This window comes from Parasteatoda tepidariorum, chromosome 6 (assembly GCF_982258835.1).
Source record: "Parasteatoda tepidariorum strain Cologne lab strain chromosome 6, Ptep-v5.0, whole genome shotgun sequence".
Lineage (NCBI taxonomy): Eukaryota > Metazoa > Arthropoda > Arachnida > Araneae > Theridiidae > Parasteatoda > Parasteatoda tepidariorum.
Genome location: NC_141760.1, coordinates 37,397,377 through 37,419,814, shown reverse-complemented (window position 1 = coordinate 37,419,814; position 22,438 = coordinate 37,397,377). Strand labels below are relative to the sequence as shown.

General features: G+C 29.8%; 2 protein-coding genes across 14 annotated transcripts in view; both read left to right on the top strand.

Annotated features, from left to right (window-relative positions):
* The window catches only part of LOC107444027 (xaa-Arg dipeptidase), a 33,236-nt gene extending 31,061 nt beyond the window's left edge, over positions 1–2,175 (top strand). For all 13 annotated transcript variants that reach the window (XM_043045328.3, XM_071178823.2, XM_087165659.1 and 10 more), the window contains one exon: positions 1,810–2,175. In XM_043045328.3, coding sequence (XP_042901262.2) covers positions 1,810–2,093 — 284 coding nt within the window. In that variant the 3' untranslated portion in view covers positions 2,094–2,175. The remainder of the gene's footprint in view (positions 1–1,809) is intronic.
* A 939-nt stretch (positions 2,176–3,114) lies between these two features.
* LOC107444023 (xaa-Arg dipeptidase) lies at positions 3,115–20,622 on the top strand. The gene is made up of 6 exons (XM_016058068.5): positions 3,115–3,374; positions 5,361–5,512; positions 8,288–8,437; positions 14,184–14,325; positions 16,266–16,505; positions 20,175–20,622. Exons 1-6 carry the CDS (start codon positions 3,161–3,163, stop codon positions 20,471–20,473), a joined length of 1,197 nt encoding a protein of 398 aa, XP_015913554.3. The 5' UTR covers positions 3,115–3,160; the 3' UTR covers positions 20,474–20,622.
* The last annotated feature ends 1,816 nt before the right edge of the window (positions 20,623–22,438 follow it).

Sequence of the window (22,438 nt, the reverse complement as noted above, 5' to 3'; positions counted from 1 at the left end):
AGTATTCTTTTTTTTGTTGAAAATCTTACGTAATAGAGCCGTAATTGCTCTGGGGATAGAACGTTTGCCTCTCAATGAGGTGAACCGAGTTCGAATCTCAGCGATAGCTAGTCGGTACGAATTTCGCACCCGGCTCTCACCGAACACAGTGATGACATAAAATATTCCGGTGGTAGATGGATCAAGGGTTAAAGTCCCCTCTCGTTCAGGCTAACAGTGGGAGGTTTTGATTTTCCTCTCCGTGTAACGCAAATGCGAGTTAGCTCCATCAAAAAGTCCTCCACGATGGCAAATTTTTTCTTACTCTTGATTTAAAAGTTCCCTTGTCTTCTGGATTGGGTTTAAAATTCCAAGGCCAAGGAGTTGTAATTTAGTATAACCTGCCATTTCATTGTTTATGTTACTGCTGAAGCTTAAAAGTCGTTAAATTGTAATTTACCTACCTAATGTGTAGATTAACTAGGATGATCTGGTAAAGTGCAGAACCTAGCGTTTTCTGAATTTTACATGGGTAATGTGCACATTAAACAGCTTCTTCAACAATTTTTTTCTCTTTCTATTAACTAATTTGTTGATTGTTTGACGTAATAACTTGATTCAATTCACTAGCAAGCAAAAATAAATAAATAAAAACATTTTAATTTCCTTGAAAGTTTGATTGTTTATAAATGTTTTTTTAATTTGATGATTGATTTTATTACTTAATTTGTTGATTGTATTAACTTGAGTCGATTTTTTTAAAATACGAAAAAAAAGAACAAAAACATTATTTTAATTTCTTCAATTGTAATAATATTTACAAGATTTGATTCTCAGTATTACAGTTGTTATTTTATTGATGAATGGTTTTATCATTTAATTTGTTGATTGTATTCCCTTGATTTGAATTTTTAGATATCGAATTTCAGATATGGAGTTTTAGAGAAATAATGTGTTAATTTCTTAATGTTTTTTAATTTATTGATGACTGAATCTTTCAACTTATTTGTTGATTGCTTGATTGTATTAACTAGATTCTTAACATAAAAAAAATAAAAATAAATCAGTATCATTATGTTAATTTAATCACTTAATTCACTTTAAAGAGTAACATGTAGATTATCTAGGTAATTTTCAAATTATCTAGGTGGTTTGAGAAATAAAACAATATTCGACACTATAATCGATCACCATAGATAATCAGCAAATTGCCTAGATAATCTGTAGCAGGGGAGGCGAACCTTTATACACCAACGTGCCATTTTTTCCAAAATATTGTTTAATGAGGTCATAGACGTGCCGTCAAATAATTTTGCCTTCTTGATTATTGGGAAAATAATAAGACTAAATACTATCAACTCAAAGCTCTTTAATTACATTGAAAAAAAAAATATTTTGCAATGTCTCAGTTATACGCGCAATTCAACTTAAAGTAACATTAGTGGGACTTCTGTTGTTGCAGATTAGATGACAAATAACTTATATTAGGTTGTAAGATGTTAGTTTAAGCAGGATTGCTTATTTTTTTGTCAGTTATTTATTGTTAGCTTATTTTTTATGGTTATTAATTGCTTTTTTAGCATTAATTGTTAATTTTTACATTAATAATTGTTTATTTTGCGTGTTTTTTGTGAATTTTAATTTAATTGTTACATAGTGTAATAGCATTTGAGTAAGAACAATTCATAGTGTAATAACAAATGTGATCGGTGGCGTGCCCAAAATATTGTGTCGAGTGCCATAAATGGCACGCGTGCCATTGGTTCGCCATCCCTGATCTGTAGAATAATTTCCGCATTTAGATTTTAACATTTATATTAATATTCGCAGGATTAGCTGATAATGGTATGCCCGAAATTGTTCCTGTCGGATCCACGGACATGGGAAACGTATCATACGTTGTTCCGTCAATTCATCCCCACATAGGCATTAACACAAATTCAATCTGCCACACTAAAGAATTCACAACAGCGACAGGATCACCTGATGCTCAGTTGCCAACTCTGAGTGCTGCCAAAGCAATGGCCATGACTGTTTTGTCTCTGATGAGAGACCGGCAAAAACTTGATCAGGCAAAAGCAGAGTTTAAATATCACATGACTGATCATTCATAAGTGTGATGGACATTCTGTTCATTGTTAAATTGTGGAGTTAATGTTATTTAATGTGCTACAATAAAATTGTGCTGATGCAAAATGTAGTAATTGTTGTGCTCTTTTTATTCTTGGTTCTTTTTGTTTTTGGAGAGATGTGCCAGTGAATTTTTTTAGTTTCAGCGAATATGCAATATTCAGAAAATATGCAATATAATTTAATAGCTGTATTTAATATAGTTTAATTGCTTCAAGATGTCACTAATTAAGTTAACAGGTCATGCGTCATGCCAGAATGTCAATCACGTAAATTTCTTTTAAGAATTTCTAAAAGGAAGTTTTTTCCTTATGTCTAAATTAGAATATACGTTTCCACCTATAACTGATACAAAATTGTATTTCTTATTTTTTACCTTTGGTAAAGAAAAGTTTAGAAATTAAAAATATTAATTTCATTTCCAATACTTAATATTAATTTTCAAATCCATAATATGTGTACCCTTTTGACTTCATGTTTGTTAAGGATTCTTAAACTATATATAATGGCCGATGACTATAGAACATCATGTGTACTCATGATACTTTTATTTTACTATTCGTAAATTAATTTACAGCTCAGTTTGCTAGAATTATATGATGTATTTTATGTAATTATACTGGAATTTATATTTTTGAAAATATATATGTCCAATACCAAACTATCTTAACATTTTGTGCTAAATTTGTATACAAGGGGAATGATGCCAAGATGGGAATGAAAAATCTCTTGAAAAATTACAACAAATTTAAAATACTGTATGTAAAATCATAAGTATAGCTATAAATTTTTCTTATGGCTGTTGTAACTTTTTCATAACATTACTCAATCATATTTAAGTATAGTTAAAGAAGATCAGAAAAATGAAAATTAGTTATGATAGAAAAGCAAGTTCAGCATAGATTAAATGTTTATTGTTTCCCTTAATCAATAGTATTAAGCATTTATAAAAAAAACACACATTGTTTGAAGATAATTATCCTTTATCTTGAAGATAAACGCTTGCTCGAATTCAAGACTCATTTATTCACGAAGATCTTTCCTAGCAACAATGAGCGAGAACGATTCCAAAATTGTAAGATCTGTTATTGACAGAGAAGAGTTGTTTTTAAATTCTATTAGTCAAAACATTTGGAAAAATCCAGAGTTGAAATTTGAGGAAGTGTATGCTCATAACCTTCTAACGGATGCTCTTATTAAATACGGTTTTGAAGTTCATAAGAACTATTTATTACAAACAGCGTTCCGAGCAGAATTTTCTTCAGGTGAGATACTTTTTGTTAATAAAAATAATTCTCTAAAATAGTTTATCATTTGTATGATACAAAAATGTATATTGCTTACCTATTTGAGTTAATTAGTTAACATTAAATTATATTTGTCAGATATTGTGCCATTCATTGTGGAGTTAATAAGGCAAAATAAACAGAGCCAGCATAACATGTTGTCGCGCCCCGGGAGCACCTTTCGAAATCAGACATCATTTAGAGCAGGGGTTTCCAACTTACATGAGGCCGGGGGCCGCGATTGAAAACACCAGTCAAATGGCGGACCACAACTTTATAAAATTTTTATATAGGACTCTTTTATGTTTGAAAGAACATTAAATATTACTGTCAGATTTTTATCAAGTTGTACAAAACAAAAGTATTGAATTAAAAATTAAAATAAGAAATAGATTTTTAAAAATATTTAATTGCATATTAAAAAATTCTGGCCACAAAATTTACAAATGTAATTAATTTCGTCCAAAATGAGTGGTTACAAAAAGTTAAATCGGAGAAATTCTTCCAGAAAATTTCTGATACGCACATGCTAAATTATATTCAAAAATACAAAAAAAGGAGCAACATACACGATTATTTTCGTATTTGAATAAATATTTTCTTGGATGCAAAACCTGAGAAATACATTTTTTTGCACTGTTGGTATGTTAGATTTCGCAAAAACAAAGAAAATAAGTTTATTTTTAAAAAAAAAAATTTTTTTAAGCGAAATAAAAGTATTTTAAATCCATATAGAGTTCTTCCGAATATAGCCCGCAAAAAAGACAACTAATATATTTTAGTTCGCGGGCAGCCAGTTGGTAACCACTGATTTAGAGCCCTTTTTCGGCAAAAGCCCAAAGTGGCAGTTGAACAAATTTAAAGCCACTGAAAGAAAAGCGCTATAATGACTGACGACGAGATGGATTGGATAGTTCTTGGCCAACAAAGAACACGGGATAGTTATATGTTATAAGAGCGGTTTAAATTTTCCGTTTGTAAATAAAATGAATGGCTATTTTTTAATTGTCTGATTTGACGTCACAGTTAAAAAATTGAATTAAAATAGTGGAAGGGAGAAAGGTCATTAATTAAATTTCTTATTGATAATCAATTTCTGTTTCAAATTTACAGCGTTTATTAACATTAATTGATAAAGAATCTAAGATAAAATTACTCTGACCTTAATTTATCAAAAATGCGCTGGTAAAAATAATAGCGGGTTTATAAATGTTTAATATACATTTCAAAACAACAAATTAAAATGTATTAAAACTACTTTTTTCTAGTAGGTTAAATCGGAAATAATTTTGTTTTTCTGATGCCTAAAGCGAAAAACGTAGAGCTCAGCAATTTCGATAAACGTCAGGGCCAAGGAGAGTTTTTCGGCTGTGACAGAAATTTTTTCACTTTAATGATTCTCTCTATGTTGGTTAAGACTTGATATCCATTTTAAGTCTAATAAAAAAATCAAGACATTTTTCCAATTTAAAACATTTTAAAAAAGTTGTTTTGAAAATTTTTATTTAAGTTTCATGTCGGTAACTTTCTTTCATTTCCTATTTAAATTTCGATAAATAAAGTAGTGATAGTGTCGCCATTAATTTGCCAAATACGGATTAGATATAGTTTATAGTTGAAATATAAATTGACGAAACAAAAATTTTTTTGGCGATAAAATTTACTTGCATTTTCCAAGAAACAATTAAGAGTCTTATTGATATTCAGCTCAGAATCACAGTTATAATGTGAGATTAAAACAGAGTTCCAATTCAGTTTTGATCAAGTCGGAAAATGGTTCAAATATAAAGAACACGAGTCAATAAAAATGTAGTAAAAATAGTTATCTTATTGTCATTTTCATTAATTAATAATTAAATATTGCTTTTTTATTAGCATTATGTTGCATAGTTCATATTTTTCTTAATCAATACATTTTATGATTGAAAATTATTACAATGTAACTTTTAATAACAAAATATTAAGGAGACGGCCCAAGCATTGCTGTTATTTTGGAATACGATGCCTTACCTGGTATTGGTCATGCATGTGGACATAATTTGATTGCTGAAGCGGGTCTGGCAGCCGCCATCAGTATTAAAGAAGCAATGGAAAATGATTCTAAAATTAAGGGAAAGGTACTGATATCATCATTCAGTGTACTAAACAGCAGAGTTGGATACAATGTAGAATATTACAGGAATAAATTATTCTGCAATCATGCATTATGATCAATTTTAATTAAGATAACATGTAATTTTAATTACTTGCAATAGTATATAATAACTACCATGAATAAAATATCCTAAAACGTGTGATCAAAAAATGATAATCGATGGTTACAATTAATTGTAGTCATAATAAGAAGTAAATAATTTCTTGTAATCATATTTTACCCAACTCTGCTTTTTTTAGTTATATTTCGAGTAAATTGTCTTCTCATTTATTTATTTATGTGAACATGTAGTGCAAAATTTAAAATGTCACTAAAATTCCCTGTCTCTAAAGTTCCATGCATTTCTCAGTCAAATAAATCAATACATTAATAAAGTTTAAGAAAATGCTCAAAATACAATAAAAAATAGTTTACCATACCAGTTATAAGTTAGAGATTGCCAGAAGATTGATATGAATGAAATAGGCATGAATTAAAGGATATAGAGCTATTATTGGAAGCAGAGAAAAAGAAAAACTATATTTTAATTTATTGAAACAGTTTAAAACTCTGCTTAGCAAAAAGTATATCAAGTAGTAAAACACCTGCTCCAATTTTGTGAACACATCGATTTATAGTTTCAAAAAAATACATGGAAAATGACTGGTATGACCTCATTAAAAAAGAATCAATAAACAAACTCCATCCCTAAAAACCATTATGCTTGAAACCTTTGAGGTATGTTTTGGAGGTACATTTCTTGAAGGAAAATAGAGATAAATAAAATATGCAGCTTAAATACTTGTCATCGACTGTTATTACTATTAAATCGGAATAGGATAAAAAAATTGGTCGTATTAAAGTACCATTATATATATTTATACCATATGAAATATATATTTGTAAATTTAGCAAAAAAAAACCACCTTGAATATCATTTCGTAACGATAGGATTTTCACATACTAGAACTCTATCTCAATAGTTAGAAGGGGGACCTTAAATTTGTTAATAAATTAGTACTGATGGCATTATAAGTTACGAAATTAGACACAAGAATGTTTCCCTAAATAAACATGAGTTGTTTTTCCCGGCGGATTTTGATTCCCGATTCCCAAAATATAGGAAATATGCGCAATCTAGGAAATATGGTCCAAATTGTTTTTCCAGGACAGCGGAGCAAAGTTTTGACCCCTTTATGTTAATTTTACTTTTTGCGTATTTTTTAAATAACTCATGAAATTTTTAAGCAAAGTGAAAAAGTTTCGAACAACAATAGTAAAATTTGTTTATTCAAACAGAATTTCATGCAAAACAAATTTTAGTAATTATTTATTATTTTATTTAATAATAGTAGAAAAAGTTTGAATTGTAAGGTAGAAAATAATTTTAAGGAATATAAATTTATGTTGCGAATTACAAAATTTGAGCGAAATAGATTGAATAGTTTCTGAGAAATCAAACTTTAAAAATACGTATCTGAAAGATTTACTGGAATATATACATTAGAATTTTAAATAAGTTGTATATCTAAAATTCAATTTTTATGGAATTATACGATCGATTTTGTTCAAATTTTGTACATTACCTCCTATAAGTAATTATTAATTACCTCCTATAAAACTATTTTCTTTAAAATGACGTAAAAATTTTTATACCTTACAATTTAAATTTTTTTTAACTATTATTAAATAAAATAATAAAAAATAGTAAATAAGTATTAAATATTTTTTGAATGGATATATTGAAAGGCAAAATTTTTTGGATTCCCTTAAAAAGTTCCCAAGATTTGGCGTAATACGCAGAAAGTAATAAATTAACATTAAAAGGATCCAAATTTTTGACCACTTTCCTAACCAGATGATTAACACCATATATCCCAGATTGTGGATTTCCCCTATATTTTGGGAGTCAGAAATCCAAATCCATCTAAAAAAGGCAAGTTTATTCAGGGAAAATACGATTTTGTAACTTAAAATATTGACCGCAATAATTAATTAGCACATTTAAGGTCATCTCCTTGAATCATTTTGATTCCTAGAACGTAAAGACCCGATCATTAGCTCGAACGTTATTCAGGGTGGTCTGTTTTTTATTTTGCTCACTGAACATCATCGTCATTGATGCTATTTATTTTGTGGAGCTAAGATGAAATTGTATAATAATTAACCATGGTGGATTTTTCTAACAAAAGTTTGAGATTAGAATTAAAACAAATTTTCTGAGTAGCCAATTATACAACTTTTATTTGCTTTTCTGCCAGTCGAAGGAAATCACTAAGTTGAAATTGTAGTTAGCCATGGTTTTTTTCTAACTATTTGACGTTCTTTAATTAGTTAAACTTCTTCTAACTAGATTGAGATCGTTTTTAAGAACCAATAACATACGTTTTCTGATCATCAAATTGAATAATTTAAATTTGTTTTTCTGCCAGTCGGAAGAAATCAAATGTGCAGACAGTACCACTTCTTTGATAGATTCCTTTTCAATTAAAACCAAGATGGAAAAAAAATTCATTTAATACTGAATCAGCTACTCTGAATTTAATTTTTAAAATTTTCATACAGATACCTCATATGCGCCAAGCGTATCATTCTAAATATTGTATTTTTGCCTTTACATTTATGAACTAAAGTGAACTATGTTTTGTAAAATACAATGATGTTTTGTAATTGCTTTGCAAAATACAATCATGTTTTGAAATGTTTTGTAAAATACAATGATAAGACTTATTCAAAATGTAAACATATTTCTTCATAGGTAGTAGTTTTGGGAACTCCAGCTGAAGAATCAGGTGGTGGTAAAGTTAAATTGATAAAACTGGGAGCGTTCAAGAACGTAGATGCTGCTATGATGGTTCATCCTCTTAAAGCTGATTGGTTCAATCCAATAAATTTGAGCAGATTAGCAGCAAGTATTTTTTATTGTGACTTTCTCACTTTATACACACCCTTCCACACATCCACTTTTTATTTTATTATGAGTAAAGATTCATCTAAAGAATGTGAGTCTGAATCACCATAGAAGAAACTTTAAATATAATTATTAGAAAAGCGAATCAACTAAACATCCAAATTTAACTATTTCTTTTGTTTTCAATTTTATTACTTCGTTAGATTATTATTTTTGCTTAGCTTTAACATTTTTATTCGCATCAAAATGTTACGAATCTTAATCTAGATTTTTATTGCTTAGAAATTTAAGCGACCAAATAGATAATCAAATTTAAACGAGAAATGCCTAAAAAAGTTATTTTAGTAATAGATCATTTAGAAATAGTTTAATTGTGGTTTTTTTTCGTATTTAAGTAATTTTAGGATTGGAGGACTATCTTTGTTGCTTAGAACAAATATAAAATTGCGGGAAAACTTGCTTTCTAACTTGCTTTGTTTTTACTTGCTTTATTTTTGCTTTACCTGCTTTATTTTTTTATTAATTCCAGCATCTAGCTTCTTAATAAAGAAATAATTATTATTCGTGATTGCATATACCTTACTTTATATCTCAAAGCCTAAGTCATTTAAGAAGAAGAATTTAATTGGTTGTATAAATAACATAAATGAACATTTAATGAAATGTATAAATAACATAATCTGGTTATCTGAAAAGTATTCCGGTATACTTCTGTCCATCCAAAAATTTAACTACCGCAATTTGAAAGAGGTTATAAGTTAACTAATTCCAAGCTAAAAGGAATTATTTATTTTGTTCTTTTATTAATGCCCCAACCTCTGCTAAGCCTAACATGTCTATGAAAAATTAAATAATGGCAAACCTGTTTAGCCTGTTAACCAAAATAATTTTCCTAAATTTCAATTATGCTTTATCTCAGTTGATTTCAATCCTAGAGAAAAAAAATTTTCGTTTAAAGGTGTAGTCGGCATCTTCATATGATATTTTATTTATTATTCTACAATGTTTAGTTCCCCGCATAGAAAATAAAATCAATTTGACCGACTTTAACATGGGAAGTTGAGCACAACATACACTCTATAACAAAAAAATCGACGCAACAAGAAGCAATCATCCGATTGCTCCTTGGTGCCAGATTACAGTGGTGCATGGCTCGATCAGGCTGGAATGATGCCGACTGGGGACGTATAGTCTTTAGCGACGAATCCCGCTTCCAACTGTGTCCTGACGATCATCGAAGACGTGTTTGGAGACGCATAGGGCAGAGGGGGATCCTGCCTTTACTATTGCACGCCAAACCGGCCCTCAACATGGCATTATGGTCTGGGGCGCCATTTCCTTTGACAGTCGAACCCCTTTGGTCGTCATTAGAGGTACGCTTACTGCACAGTGGTACGTCAACGACATCCTAAGATCGGTTTTGCTACCGTTCCTTTTGCAGCGCCCTGGGCTGGTTTTTCAGCAGCACAATGCCAGACCACATACGGCACGTGTTGCTATGAACTGTCTGAAAGCTTGTCAAACTCTTCCTTGACCCGCCAGATCACCAGATCTCTCTCCCATCGAGCATGTCTGGGATATGATGGGAAGGCGATTGCATCTGGCACGGAATGTTGATGACCTCGTTCGACAATTGGTAGGAAATACCGCAAGAGACCATCCGGGAGCTTTATCGGTCTATGCCACGCCGTGTGGCAGCTTGCATCCAGGCTAGAGGCGGGTCAACACCTTATTGAACTTGTTACTGTAACTCTACAATAAATTATTCAATTGTTCTGAAATTTTGATCCTTAACTATTCTGTACATTGTCTTCCTATCCACCAATTTTCGTTTCAATCGGACAACTCCTTCTTGGTGCGTCGAGTTTTTTGTTATAGAGTGTTAATATACTTCCTTTAGCTTACTTGTCTCTACCCCTCGACGGTTAATTTCGGTCGATAGGCTTCTTTAAGGCTCTTTTTCGAAGGCTCCGTTGTCATGTGAAAGGACGTTTATTTTACGAATAATATGCTTATTTTATAACTGCTGTGAGTTTTCACGCGACTGTTAGATCATGCTTGGTCTATCTAAAGTCAGCTCTGTCTAAGCTTATTTTGAAAATGGAGCAATACAGAGAAAAACCACAGTTAAAGCAATACAAATTGTCTGACACAATGAGAAAAAATAAAAAAGAACCAATTTTCTTCGTTGATGATATTTATTAATAGATTAAACTTCTATCGCACTTTATTAAATTTTTTAATTTAAATTTTAATATAAATTTCGAGATTTATATTGGTTAATGTAATCTTTCGCCACTTTCTTAATGTTATTTACTTGAAAATAAAGAAACATAAATCCCGTGACGGGAAAAAAATTTCATCAATCGAATTAATCTGAATTGACTTATAAATTTCAAACCTAAGAATTTAAAATATTTGTTATTGACGAAGTAACATCCAATCGCCAAGGATTTATGGTAAACTAAATCTTGTTACAATCAAAAAATGAAGAGTGTAGAAAAATTTATTTCATTATCAAAAAAATTTGTTTTTATAAAAAAACATAAAATGCATTTCTCCCAAAAGGTTACTATTTAATCTAGGTCTTAAAAAATAAAAAGTTAAATTTGTACCAAGATAAAAAACTTTTCTTTAGTTGAAAAGTGTAGTTATGATGAAAATTAAAATCAAATTATGCACAAAATCCCTGTTTTGTGCAATATTTATGCTTTTCCTATCATTCTGAGGTGCAGTGCAGTTATTATATTTGAATATTAGCAAAATTGTCTAATTCACTGTTTGTAAAATTTGTTTTATATACTTGCTATATTCGTCCCCTTTGAACCTTTTAGTTGTTCTTATTCTTAGTAAAATTTGTTATTCTTATTAAAATCTAGTTCTGGAAATAAATTAATAAATATAGTATAAATCGTTTTGCATTCTCAGAGGTATTTTTTTTTTAAATTTAAACGACTTAAAACTCCTCATGCACCACAAAGTATGGCATGAGGCTTACAGTTGTAAGTATAAAACAAAAAGAAGAAAAATTTACAAATTTACATTAAAAACAAAATTCCGCAAGACTTTCAATACTTTTGACCAGTTCTGATAAAACAGGTGGCCAACAAATAGAAAGACGTCTCAAGTCAGTCTTTAAATTCATTCGGGCACTCGCATACAGACTACAATGAAGAAGAATATGTTCAGCATCTTCATCAGTATCGCAAAGCACAAATTCCACTGGTCTCAGAGGTATTGAATTCATAACAAATGAGTGTAGAAAAAAAATATCTTTATGAAATGCCGGTAAGCATGTTATCGTAATATACAGAAACTGTAAAATGTATAATGAAAATGAAATAGTAAACGCGATTTTTCTTCGTAAAATTCAACCTACCTATTGTATTTCGTTAAAAAAACGAATTAAAAAAACAAACAAATAAGCAAACAAATAAGCAAGAGTTTATTGAATTGAAAATCTTATTCAAAAACACAAAAATCGGAGAAGAATAAAAACTTTCTGCTGATCGCTTTTGAGATTATCTAAATAAAAATAACCAGTTATATATAATTCGTCAATATAATTTGGTCGCTATTTGAAACAGCCATTATGGTCACAAAAAATGCGTGCCTGTTAGGCTTGTGATACGACATCGAAATTTTTACCTTAATTGCTTTGTAATAATTACTCGTTATTCACTGAGTTCTATTATTTTACTTTCCTTTGAAAACGGTTAATTGCATTAAAAATTTAATGATATAATTGCATGCGAAACTTTTTTTTTATCAACAACTAACTTAATAAATGACTTGCATGAGTTACATCAATCAATTTTTCAATACAAAATTATCTGAAATTGCTCGCATGGTATTTAACTAATTGCACAATCATTAAAGTAAAAATTGGAATGGAAGGAATATTTTATTAAAAATGAGAAGTAACTTCTAATTGCTTTTAGTATTTTTGTTAAAATCATTTCTGAAGCTGGTACTTACTTATCCGAAGTTTGTTGCCCAGTTTCGACATCACCACGCCAAGACATCGACAAAGCGTCAGCAATACACCAGCTATTTATTTATTTACCTCAGCAAATTTTAATTCTTATTATGCACGAATAAAAGGAAATATATAAAAAGAACTATCATTTTATAATCATTTTCATATATAAACTAAACTAAACCCCGTCCCTACCCCGTCAGGGGATCTTCGGAGATTTTCATATATATATAAAACTGCATGCTAGCTGCCTTGTGATTAGACAATAAAAAAAGTGTAATTTTTTAAACTTTCGTTAACGCAGCTAATTTGTCAGTTTAAAAATTTAAAGTATTTTTTCGAACGAATTTTGCGATTTTTTTTTGGATAATAAACTATGTATTATGACTTGTTTTAATTTGAGCAGTTTAGTATAAGACGACACACACTGACACACACCCATGAATTTTCATATAAATGAATTTAATGAGAATTAAGAAATATATGCATGATGCGACCTTAATAATAGTGTTTTAAATTTGTTTAACCTCCGACCATTAAAAAAAGGAATAATCGAAACATTTATGTTGTACATTAAACTAAGCCAAAAACTACAACTAATTGATTTCAAATCGTTAATGAAATTCTAGTTTTATTTCAAAATTAAACAATTAATTGCTTCAAATCAAAAATGAATGAATTACGAATTTAAATCAATAATGAATAAATTGTGATTTCTTATCAATAATAAATTAAACATTACTTAAGATGCAAAAAGGTACATTTATTATGCTAAATTAATAATAAACTAATTATAGTTTTAGATTAATAATAAACAAGCTATGATTTCAGATCAATAATAAATAATTTATTGTTTTAAACCAATAATGAATAAATTATTAAATTTCCAAACAATTTAAATAAATTATTATAATTTCAAAACAATAATGAATTAATTGTGACTCATAACAGAAAGCAATAATTATTTTTTTCAAATCAATAAAGAATTAACCCTTTGAGATTATTTTGTTAATACTAATTGGAATGTAGTCCCTGCGTACGACACAAGGGGGTTGTTTGTGATTTTAAATCAATAACACTGGGGAACAAATTTTTTGTTGCATTTATACAAACACTTCATCTTGCCTAATTCGGTTGTGAGGATTTCAAATATGACACTAGTTATTCTTCTAAAGCTATAGACTTCTTTAAATGAAATATTTATTCTACTTTTCGTCGAGATATACAAGTTTAAAAATGTTATCTATAACAAGAATCGAGTAAATGTTACAATAAACATCTAGGGGAGTTAGGGCATATATCCTCAGGATTAAAACTGCATAGGAACCCATGCCCAGAAATGTCATTGTATGCGGCTAAAGACGCCTCTCTATTAAGACTAGTGCAGAAGCACACGAAGCACCTCTAGCGGCGTATGGCAACATTTCTGTGCGAGAGTTCCGACTCAATTTTAATCCTGATGATGTGCCTTAAGTCTTCCATAAGTTAGTCCTAATATTCATGTGATTCCTTGTTATATATAATGTTTTTGAACTTGTACATTGCAGCAAAAAAGTGACTAAAAATTTTATTAAAAAACTGTGACTCTGAGACATTGACTGCAAGTTTGAAATTAGCGACGTTAGAATATTTAATATCTGTTGAAAAGTCTCACGCCACAGAAAAAAATGTTTTTCTGTATAATGAATGAATAAATTATCACTAATCAGCAATGAATAAATTATCATTCCGCATCATTAATCGTATCATCTTGGTTATTTTCAGGTAAGTGTAGACTTCCGGGGAAAAGAGTCTCACGCATCGGCTTTCCCTTGGGAAGGTATCAATGCACTCGACGCAGCAGTTAATCTGTATCAAAAGTTGGGTTTACTAAGACAACAAATGAAACCGACTTGCAGATTACACGGTAAGTCTGTAAACTTATTATTTCCATTCAATAAAATCTTACATCTGAATCTCCCGTTTGACAAAAATGGGTTAAAATACGGATAATTAGAAAAACTTGTTCAATCTATAATTAATAATCAGTAATCGGCAGAAAATAAAATAAATTAAGACATAGAGGGAAAAAAAGGTCTAAGTCTATTATTCACAAAAATGACGATCTCATTAAGAGTACTGAGATTTGACAAATCAATAATGTGGAAAACTGGTTCTCCCCGAGAGTTATTGCAGTTTGAAGATCGGCCATTCTAGAGAAAAACGGTTCCGGTTCACCAGTAGACAAGGTGAACAAGGAAAATCATAGTGAAGAAGACGTCTGGAGTTAAATTGAAGAAGATAGAGATTAGAGAGGGATTTCGAGAACGAAACAGTTCTTGTCCAACCGGATTTTCAAATGTAATTTTTTTCTCAATATCAAATATTGTAAATTTGTTTTAAAAGTTTTGGGTGATGTAAATTAATGCTTGTGATATTCATTTACATTTTCATTGTTACGATTTCAATCACTAGCTCAATTCCTAGCTAGATTTTCACAATCCCTAGCTCAATTTCGATCACTAGCTAGATTTTCACTAGCTCCTGAACAATTTCAAGCCTGTAAATGTATTTCTTTTTCTTTTTTCTCTTTTTTTCTTCACAGAATCAGCTTTCATGGACACAAATCGTTTTTCGCCCTTGGTCTTAAATTCTTAATCGTAAGTTTGTGTACATACGTGGGATTTTTTTTATAAAAATATAGTTTACATTCTTGCAAATTGTTAGATTCATGCACTAAACTTTACAATTTTTTTTATAAAAGTTCTAATAAAATAACAACTTTAAAGTTACCCAAGTCAAGATCGTTACAATGAAACTTATCAAGATAACTTGTCTAAGTATCAGTCGAAGTTTTTTTGCAAGAATATCAACACCAGTAATTGGAGTTTGATCATTCTATTGTCAATAAATTTATTTAGAAGTTTTGAAAATCAATAGGTACTTTTCGTTTACTTTTATGCCTGCAGATTGCTAACGAGATATAACAAATGTACAAAATATATAGGTACAATATCTTACAACTATTGTATTGATGTATTTTGCTTTGACCATATCAATACAATATTAGAAAGCACTCTTTTTTGCTGATATTATCGTGCGAGCTGATGACGAGATTCATAAGAGCGCCATAAAATACATCCCACGATCCTCTGTTGGGTTCAAAAGTAAAAGATGAACATTCGTAGACGTTAACTCATAATTGGGTCAGCTGTTTAACAACGGATAAAAAAAAACTTGTCAGGTAGATATTTTTGCAAGATGCCGGTAAGTGTAAAGACATTTAAATTCGCTTCTCAGTTTGTATGTTACATTTTGTGTTTCATTCTGTATTTTTTATTTTTTATTTTTTGCTTAATATGTTTTATTTCCGTTTCAATATTTTTTTGGTACACTTCACATTGTATTGATATATTTTGCTTATGATATATTAATACAATATTAGAAAGCACTTTCTTCAAGGCTATAATCGTGTGAGCTGACGTCGAGATTATAGCTTTTCTTTATTTTGTTTCCCGGTATTTTAAATTTTTTTAGACAAGTTTATATATTTTTTTCTTTCCCTTGTTTTTTTAATTATGAGTTCTATGTACTTAAGACTTATGCTTTAATAAATAAGATTTATTATTGTTATTTTTTCTTACTTTTCTTTGATAATATCTCTCTTCTTTTTTGTCTCTTATTGAGAGAAAATCTTAGATAAAAAATTATCTATAAATGCTCTGATTATCAGAACTGCCCGCTGCCTTACAGGCAGATTTCTGCTCCCGGGCTACAATTGGTTTAATTTACTAATTTGCTTATTTAGAATCATGGCTACCTCTTTTTTGTTTTACATCAGAATTGTTTTTTTTTTCTCAATTTCAGCTATAATTACAAAAGGAGGAACTGCGCCAAACATCATTCCTGCTGAATCAAGAGTTGAAATTTATTGCCGCGCCCAAAGTATCAAGGATTTACAGGTGTTGAGAGAAAAAGTGGAAAAATGCATTGTGGGAGCTGCAATATCTGCTGGATGTTCTTACAAAGCAAATTTTGATGAAGATAATATGTATTATGACTTAGTAACAAACAATACTATGTGTAGATTGTTTGAAAAAAATTTAGGTAAGAAATATTTTTGCACAAAAAGTATAACTATAATTAAATGGGTTTTCTCAATGTTATTACTATAATTTCCTACATCTTATAAGGCATATGCAAATTATAAAACCCCTTTGAAAATTCCCCAAATCAAATTAAGACACACGTCTATATTCAAATGATTCGCATGATAACTTTCCAGTTACAAAACTTGTTAAACGAAATTCAAATTAACTAACTTTTGTAACAGAAATTATTTTTCATTTCTATAAAATACCTAGAAGAAAACATAACAGAAGTTATTGTCTGGTTGTAATAGATTCTGTGTGTAACTGAAGTTAATTTTGCTTCCTGTATGTAGAATAAAGCGAATGTAGAATAAGACGAAGTATATGATAATGTCTGTTTATGACAGAGTGGGACTTTATCAGAAGTTGTTATTACTTTCTGAAAAAAAAATGTAGAAGAGAACTGAAGGTAGTGTTTGTTTGTAACTTGTTGACAAGAAACGTTAGTTTTACTTTTCGCTAAATGTAGAACAAAACTGAAATTACTCATTTCCTGATGAAAAATATGGAGCAGAAAAATTAGTGTCAGTTTGTAACTAAGTCTATCTGTATCAGAAGTTAATTTCCCTTCCTGCAAAATCATTCTAGTTCAAATAGAACAAATAGCAAGTTATTGTCTGCTTATAAAAAAAAACTCGGATTTTAACAGAAGTTATTTTCGTCTCCTGAAAAAAAAAATTAGAAGAGAGCGAAATAGAATTTATTGTCTGTTTTAAACGGATTATATTTGTAGAAAACATTATTTTTCCCTTTGTAAAAATGTAAAACAGAATGGAACAGAAGTTATTTCCATTCTCTGAAAAAATAGAAAAAAATATGAAACTGAAATTATATTGTCTGTTTGCAGAAGACACTACCTGTAATGGGTGTTATTTTATTTCTCTCCAAAAGAAATCTGGAAAACGTGTAGCTTTTGCAGTTGGAGATATATGTAAATAATTTTATGTAGATAAGTTACAACTAATATGTAAATAAGTTACAACTAATATGTAAATAAGTTACAACTAATATGTAAATAAGTTACAACTAATATGTAAATATAGTTTTAGCTTGTTTTGTGCAGTAGAAGCTCATTTTTAATGCTAATTACGTAACTACCCATTTTTGGAACAAAAATCAGAGCTTCTATTGTAAAATAATGATAAAAAAGAAAATCTTTTAGTTTTAACACTTTAAAATAATAAAATCAATGACAAATAAATTAAACGAAAAGTAGAACGAAACATCTTTTAAACAAAGCAAAGGAATTTTTCATTAAATTCGATTTTGTAGATGGTAGTTAAAAAAAAAAAATCCTTGTTTGATCGTACTACTTCACGTCCCCTGTCCACGTAAACTATGTTTCCCACAGTTTATTATTTGAGGCTAAAGAAGTGTATTATTCACACAAAAAATTGGAAACTTAATACTTTGAATCTTGATTTTTGTCGGCCATGCTTACTCAAATGTCAATTTTTGGACACCGAAAGTTGTGAACCAATTTTAGCTCAAATTTTTCATTAAACAAAGCTACCTTGAATCCTTTAATGTTAGAGTTCTTTTTTTTTAGTAAAATAATGCTTTCTTTATATTTCTTAAAAAGCCAACGATTCCAATAAGACTCAATAAAATTGTCTAAACTGTAAAACTGAAGTAATTAAAACACATAATGCTTGATTTTATTCAGGTTTTAAGTAAAACAATCGCACCAAAATCGATTAATAGCTTCCTGAGATATCTGTGTTATATTTTCTTTTTTCTCCATAAACCAAAAGAAAATTCAATACAGCTTTCCTATCTTCATGCCCATCCATCAACATATCATACTCATAATCCTTAAAATCACAAAACTTCAACGTATGAAAGTATACAGTGTTAGCATTCATAACCATCACTAACTAATTCATAACTTCAAAATTATTCCTCATGATAAGTATGAAAATAAGTAACAATGCTCTAAATTATAATTCTCTACATTGTAAACTTTACATAGCACAGTAAATGTAAGCAAGAAAATGCATTTAACAGACTAATATATAATATTACGTTCATCCGCATGTATTTTCTAGTTTCATACTGACAATATGCTCAGATTTTGATTCTTTTTTTTTAAGTTCAGTGACTAACTTCAACAATATCAGTGTGACTTTAAAATTCTTTTTTTTAAAATTTTATTTAAAAGAAAATTGAAGAAGTTGCATGGTTTTCGGAAGCTTTGGTTGTCACCTATATTAAAATTATTCATATTAAACATTTGTATTTGATAAAAAAATATGGAGTGTTTTCCTTAAACTACACAGTCACATTAATGTAACCACCACCTACTACCTATTTTCGACCTCATCGCAGGTGGCAGCACATTACAATGGAGTGTATATAAAGAATGTCCTAAGGCACCGGAAAGTATTTCAATTGTTGGCGTAATGCAGAAACATATCAATTAATCCGACGTCCAAAAGGGCATGATTATTAGCTTTCGGGCCAAGGGTGGGAGCATTTCGGAAACTGCTAATTTTGTGAACTGTTCACGTGCCACCGTGGTAAAAGTATAACGTGCATGACAAAATGGCACTATCCAAAATATGCGGCGTGGTACATGTGGTGCACCACGGGCTATAGATGACAGAGGCAAACGAAGGCGACGGAGATGCGTTCGGGCGAATAGACGCGCAACTGTTGAGCAACTGACCGCCCAGATGAACCAACGGGCTACCACGAGTAAACCTAACTGAATCCGTTCCTGCACGTCTCGTAGCGGTCCGCTCTGCCAAAGGTGGTTATGCTGGTATTTAACAGGTGGTCACATTAATGTGACTGGACTGTGTATTAGTATTACACTAATTACATCATGCACAATAGTTTTTAAAAATCTTTCTAAATTGAATTTAGGGAAATTTTTTTTGATTTTATGTATAGTTTTATTTTTTATTGAAAGATATTATGTGATGTTTATATTATCAGCACTAAATGCTTTTTAAAAAAACAATTTATAAGCATTTAAAAAAATTATATTTGCAACACAATACGTTAAATGTTTAAAACTTTCTTATTGTGTTTCTAATAGTTTGTTATTAATATTTATCTATGAACATTTTAGAAACAATACACACATGGCTCATTAGGCCATAAAACAAGAAACCTAGTTTATCTTTACTTAAAATTTATAATAGTTTTATTATATATATATATTACGAACACCAATTTTTTTAAAAATCTATAAGCATTTAAAAAATATATATAATTGCAACACAGTATGTTAAATGCATTTGAAACTTTTTTTTATAGTGTTTCTAACAGTTTTTTGCTAGTATTGATCAATGAACATTTTAAAAATAATACACGCATAGCTCATCAGATCTTAAAACGGAATACCTAGTCCATCTTTATGCAACAAACGGAAAAGTACAACTTTAAACATAGTTACATACAAAATTTATCTATCTAATGTTGCTTTCAATTTTTGCTGTCCTAGCATGATTCAAAAAGGTCGTGAATCATATGGACATTTCAACATTTTAAAGATAATCGACTAATAATCTATCCAACCATCAAATAAAACATTTACCTAATACAGCAAAGATGTGTGAAGTTTACACGGAAATTTCCATCAAGAATTTCATTTTATCAGGAAAATTCTTCTTTACAGGATCAAAATCACCCACTGATCCAGCAAAACTTGGAATTCTTCCAGTTGGATCCACAGACATGGGAAACGTTTCTCACGTAGTTCCATCAATCCATCCTTTTTACAACATCTATACTGAAGCATCGAATCACACTGAAGAGTTTACTAATGCAGCAGGAGCTCCACGTGCTCAACCTTCGACTTTAAACGCTGCTAAAGCCATGGCCATGACAGCATTATCTTTGATGAGGAATCCAGAGAAAATGGCCCAAGCAAAAGAGGAATTCAAAATTGCTATGTTAATAAAGAACAGTTCCTAAATACATAATTGATAAAGACAGAACAGTACCATTTTCCTAAATATATGTTTTCTGCTTGAAAGAAAACACATTTCTTTAAAAAAAGATTTTTGCTTTAGTTTGGTATTGAAATTTTTTAAAAGAATATAATAAAATGTGGTTTAGATTGCCGGTTGTCCAATTATGTTCAATGGTGTTTGATATTTAGATTCGGAAAGACTTTAAAGAGATGAGCATTTGATATTAAGCACGAAAGAATGATGGCACAAATGACTACATAATTGAGCAAGCCGATATATAAGACGTAATAGTCGATAAAACGTCGATACAAGTTCTAAAAGCTTTATGGACAATCGTCTTAGGAAAATTGTTTTTTTTATAAAAAAAACATTGAGATTTTTCGGTTAAAATTATTATTTAACCATGCAATATTATTATTTTGCTCATGTTTTTGAATTTCACAGATATCAGAAGATGAAGGTAAACAGTGGCAACATTTGAGTTTTTTGGAGTGGAAAAAAAGTTCCTTGAGCATTAGGCACGAAACGGAGTCGTCTATCCTTAGAAAGCCTGTCCTTAGACGGCAAATCAAAACGCCAAGAGAAGGAACGTTATGACGCAGTATAATAAGTGTTAGGGGTTTGCAGATAGGAAAGAAGATAAGAAGTTTGCATATAGGAAATAATAGGCGATAGGAAATAATAGGCAAAACATAAACTTAATTTATTATTTTCACCTTATGAACTTAAAAGATAATTTACTCAAACTGGTTTAAGTATCACTTCGAATCTTTGTCCACTCAGATCTTCACATGTCAATTGGTAACGGAATTTTTTTTAATATAATAACAGTAAGCTTTTGCATACAGAAACATATACAGAAAATTACTCAGTGGACTAACTAAGCCTTATTGCATGTCTTGTGTAACTGTTGCGTGACTGCTGCAGTTAGATTATAGTGTTGCAGTCCGAGACTATTACTCGTGCCAATTGATGTACTACATTCGTGTCTAAAAATGCGTACATACTTTTATAGTAAAATGCTTGTATTTAGAGCTTGTTGATCAGTTGAGAATTGAATTTTTAATTATTTGATATAATTAGTTATTTTTATTATAAATAATTAAAATATTTATGATTAAGTCTATGACACAGGACAATTATATCTGCTGTACACTATAAAATATTTGGAAAAAATTTGGGTATAAAGTACAGGCACTTTGGGTGTATCTTTCATAAAATTTATTTTCAGCATAAAATATTATGCCATCAATTTTACAGCAATATTTATTTAATTAGAATTAATATTTATTTATTTACGGTAATTATTACTCTAAAAATTATGGTATATCAGATTTTTTAGTTCCGTAACATGTTCCTGTAAAAATGGATTTTATGATAAAAATTACCGGCTCCACTGAGTGCCGATTTTTTCTTACCGTAGCTCAGTCCGAAATTTCTTACATGTAGGCGTGATGATACTTGTTATAAACAATTGGAAATATACAATTACTTTAAATAAAGACACAATCATCAGTTCCATGATAAAAAAAATCTTTGTCCATATTGCAGCAGCCAATTTTGATGAAACTTGATACTATGATGACTGGAGATGTCAAATTAATCTCCATGAAGTTTCAAGCAAATAAACTGACTGCAATAATAAAGTGCCTGAGCAGCTTTCATTAAAAAAGATCTATTTTAAACATTGAGCTTAACATTAATTGTGAACATTAACACAGTGAAAACTTTTTTGAACTGCGAAAAAAGTGCTTCTGTTATTACGACAGGAATCAAATGTTCTTTTAGAAAGCTTGTTTATTTTTTTAAACTCCGCTCATCATGGGTAACTGAATAATTTTTTTATTTATCTAAAAATATTTCATTTAGAAAAAATATAAAATTTTCTTAGAGTAAAAAGGCTTTTTCATGAAGTATTTACATGCACTCTTGTACCTAAACTCTTATTACAAAACTTTTCCAGAAA

Excerpts from the sequence above, each read along its gene's own strand:
- LOC107444023 (XM_016058068.5), top strand. The coding sequence starts at position 3,161 with ATGAGCGAGAACGATTCCAAAATTGTAAGATCTGTTATTGACAGAGAA. Across the intron at positions 14,326-16,265 it reads ACCGACTTGCAGATTACACG|CTATAATTACAAAAGGAGGA; the intron begins GTAAGTCTGTAA and ends TCTCAATTTCAG. Across the intron at positions 16,506-20,174 it reads ATTGTTTGAAAAAAATTTAG|GATCAAAATCACCCACTGAT; the intron begins GTAAGAAATATT and ends TCTTCTTTACAG.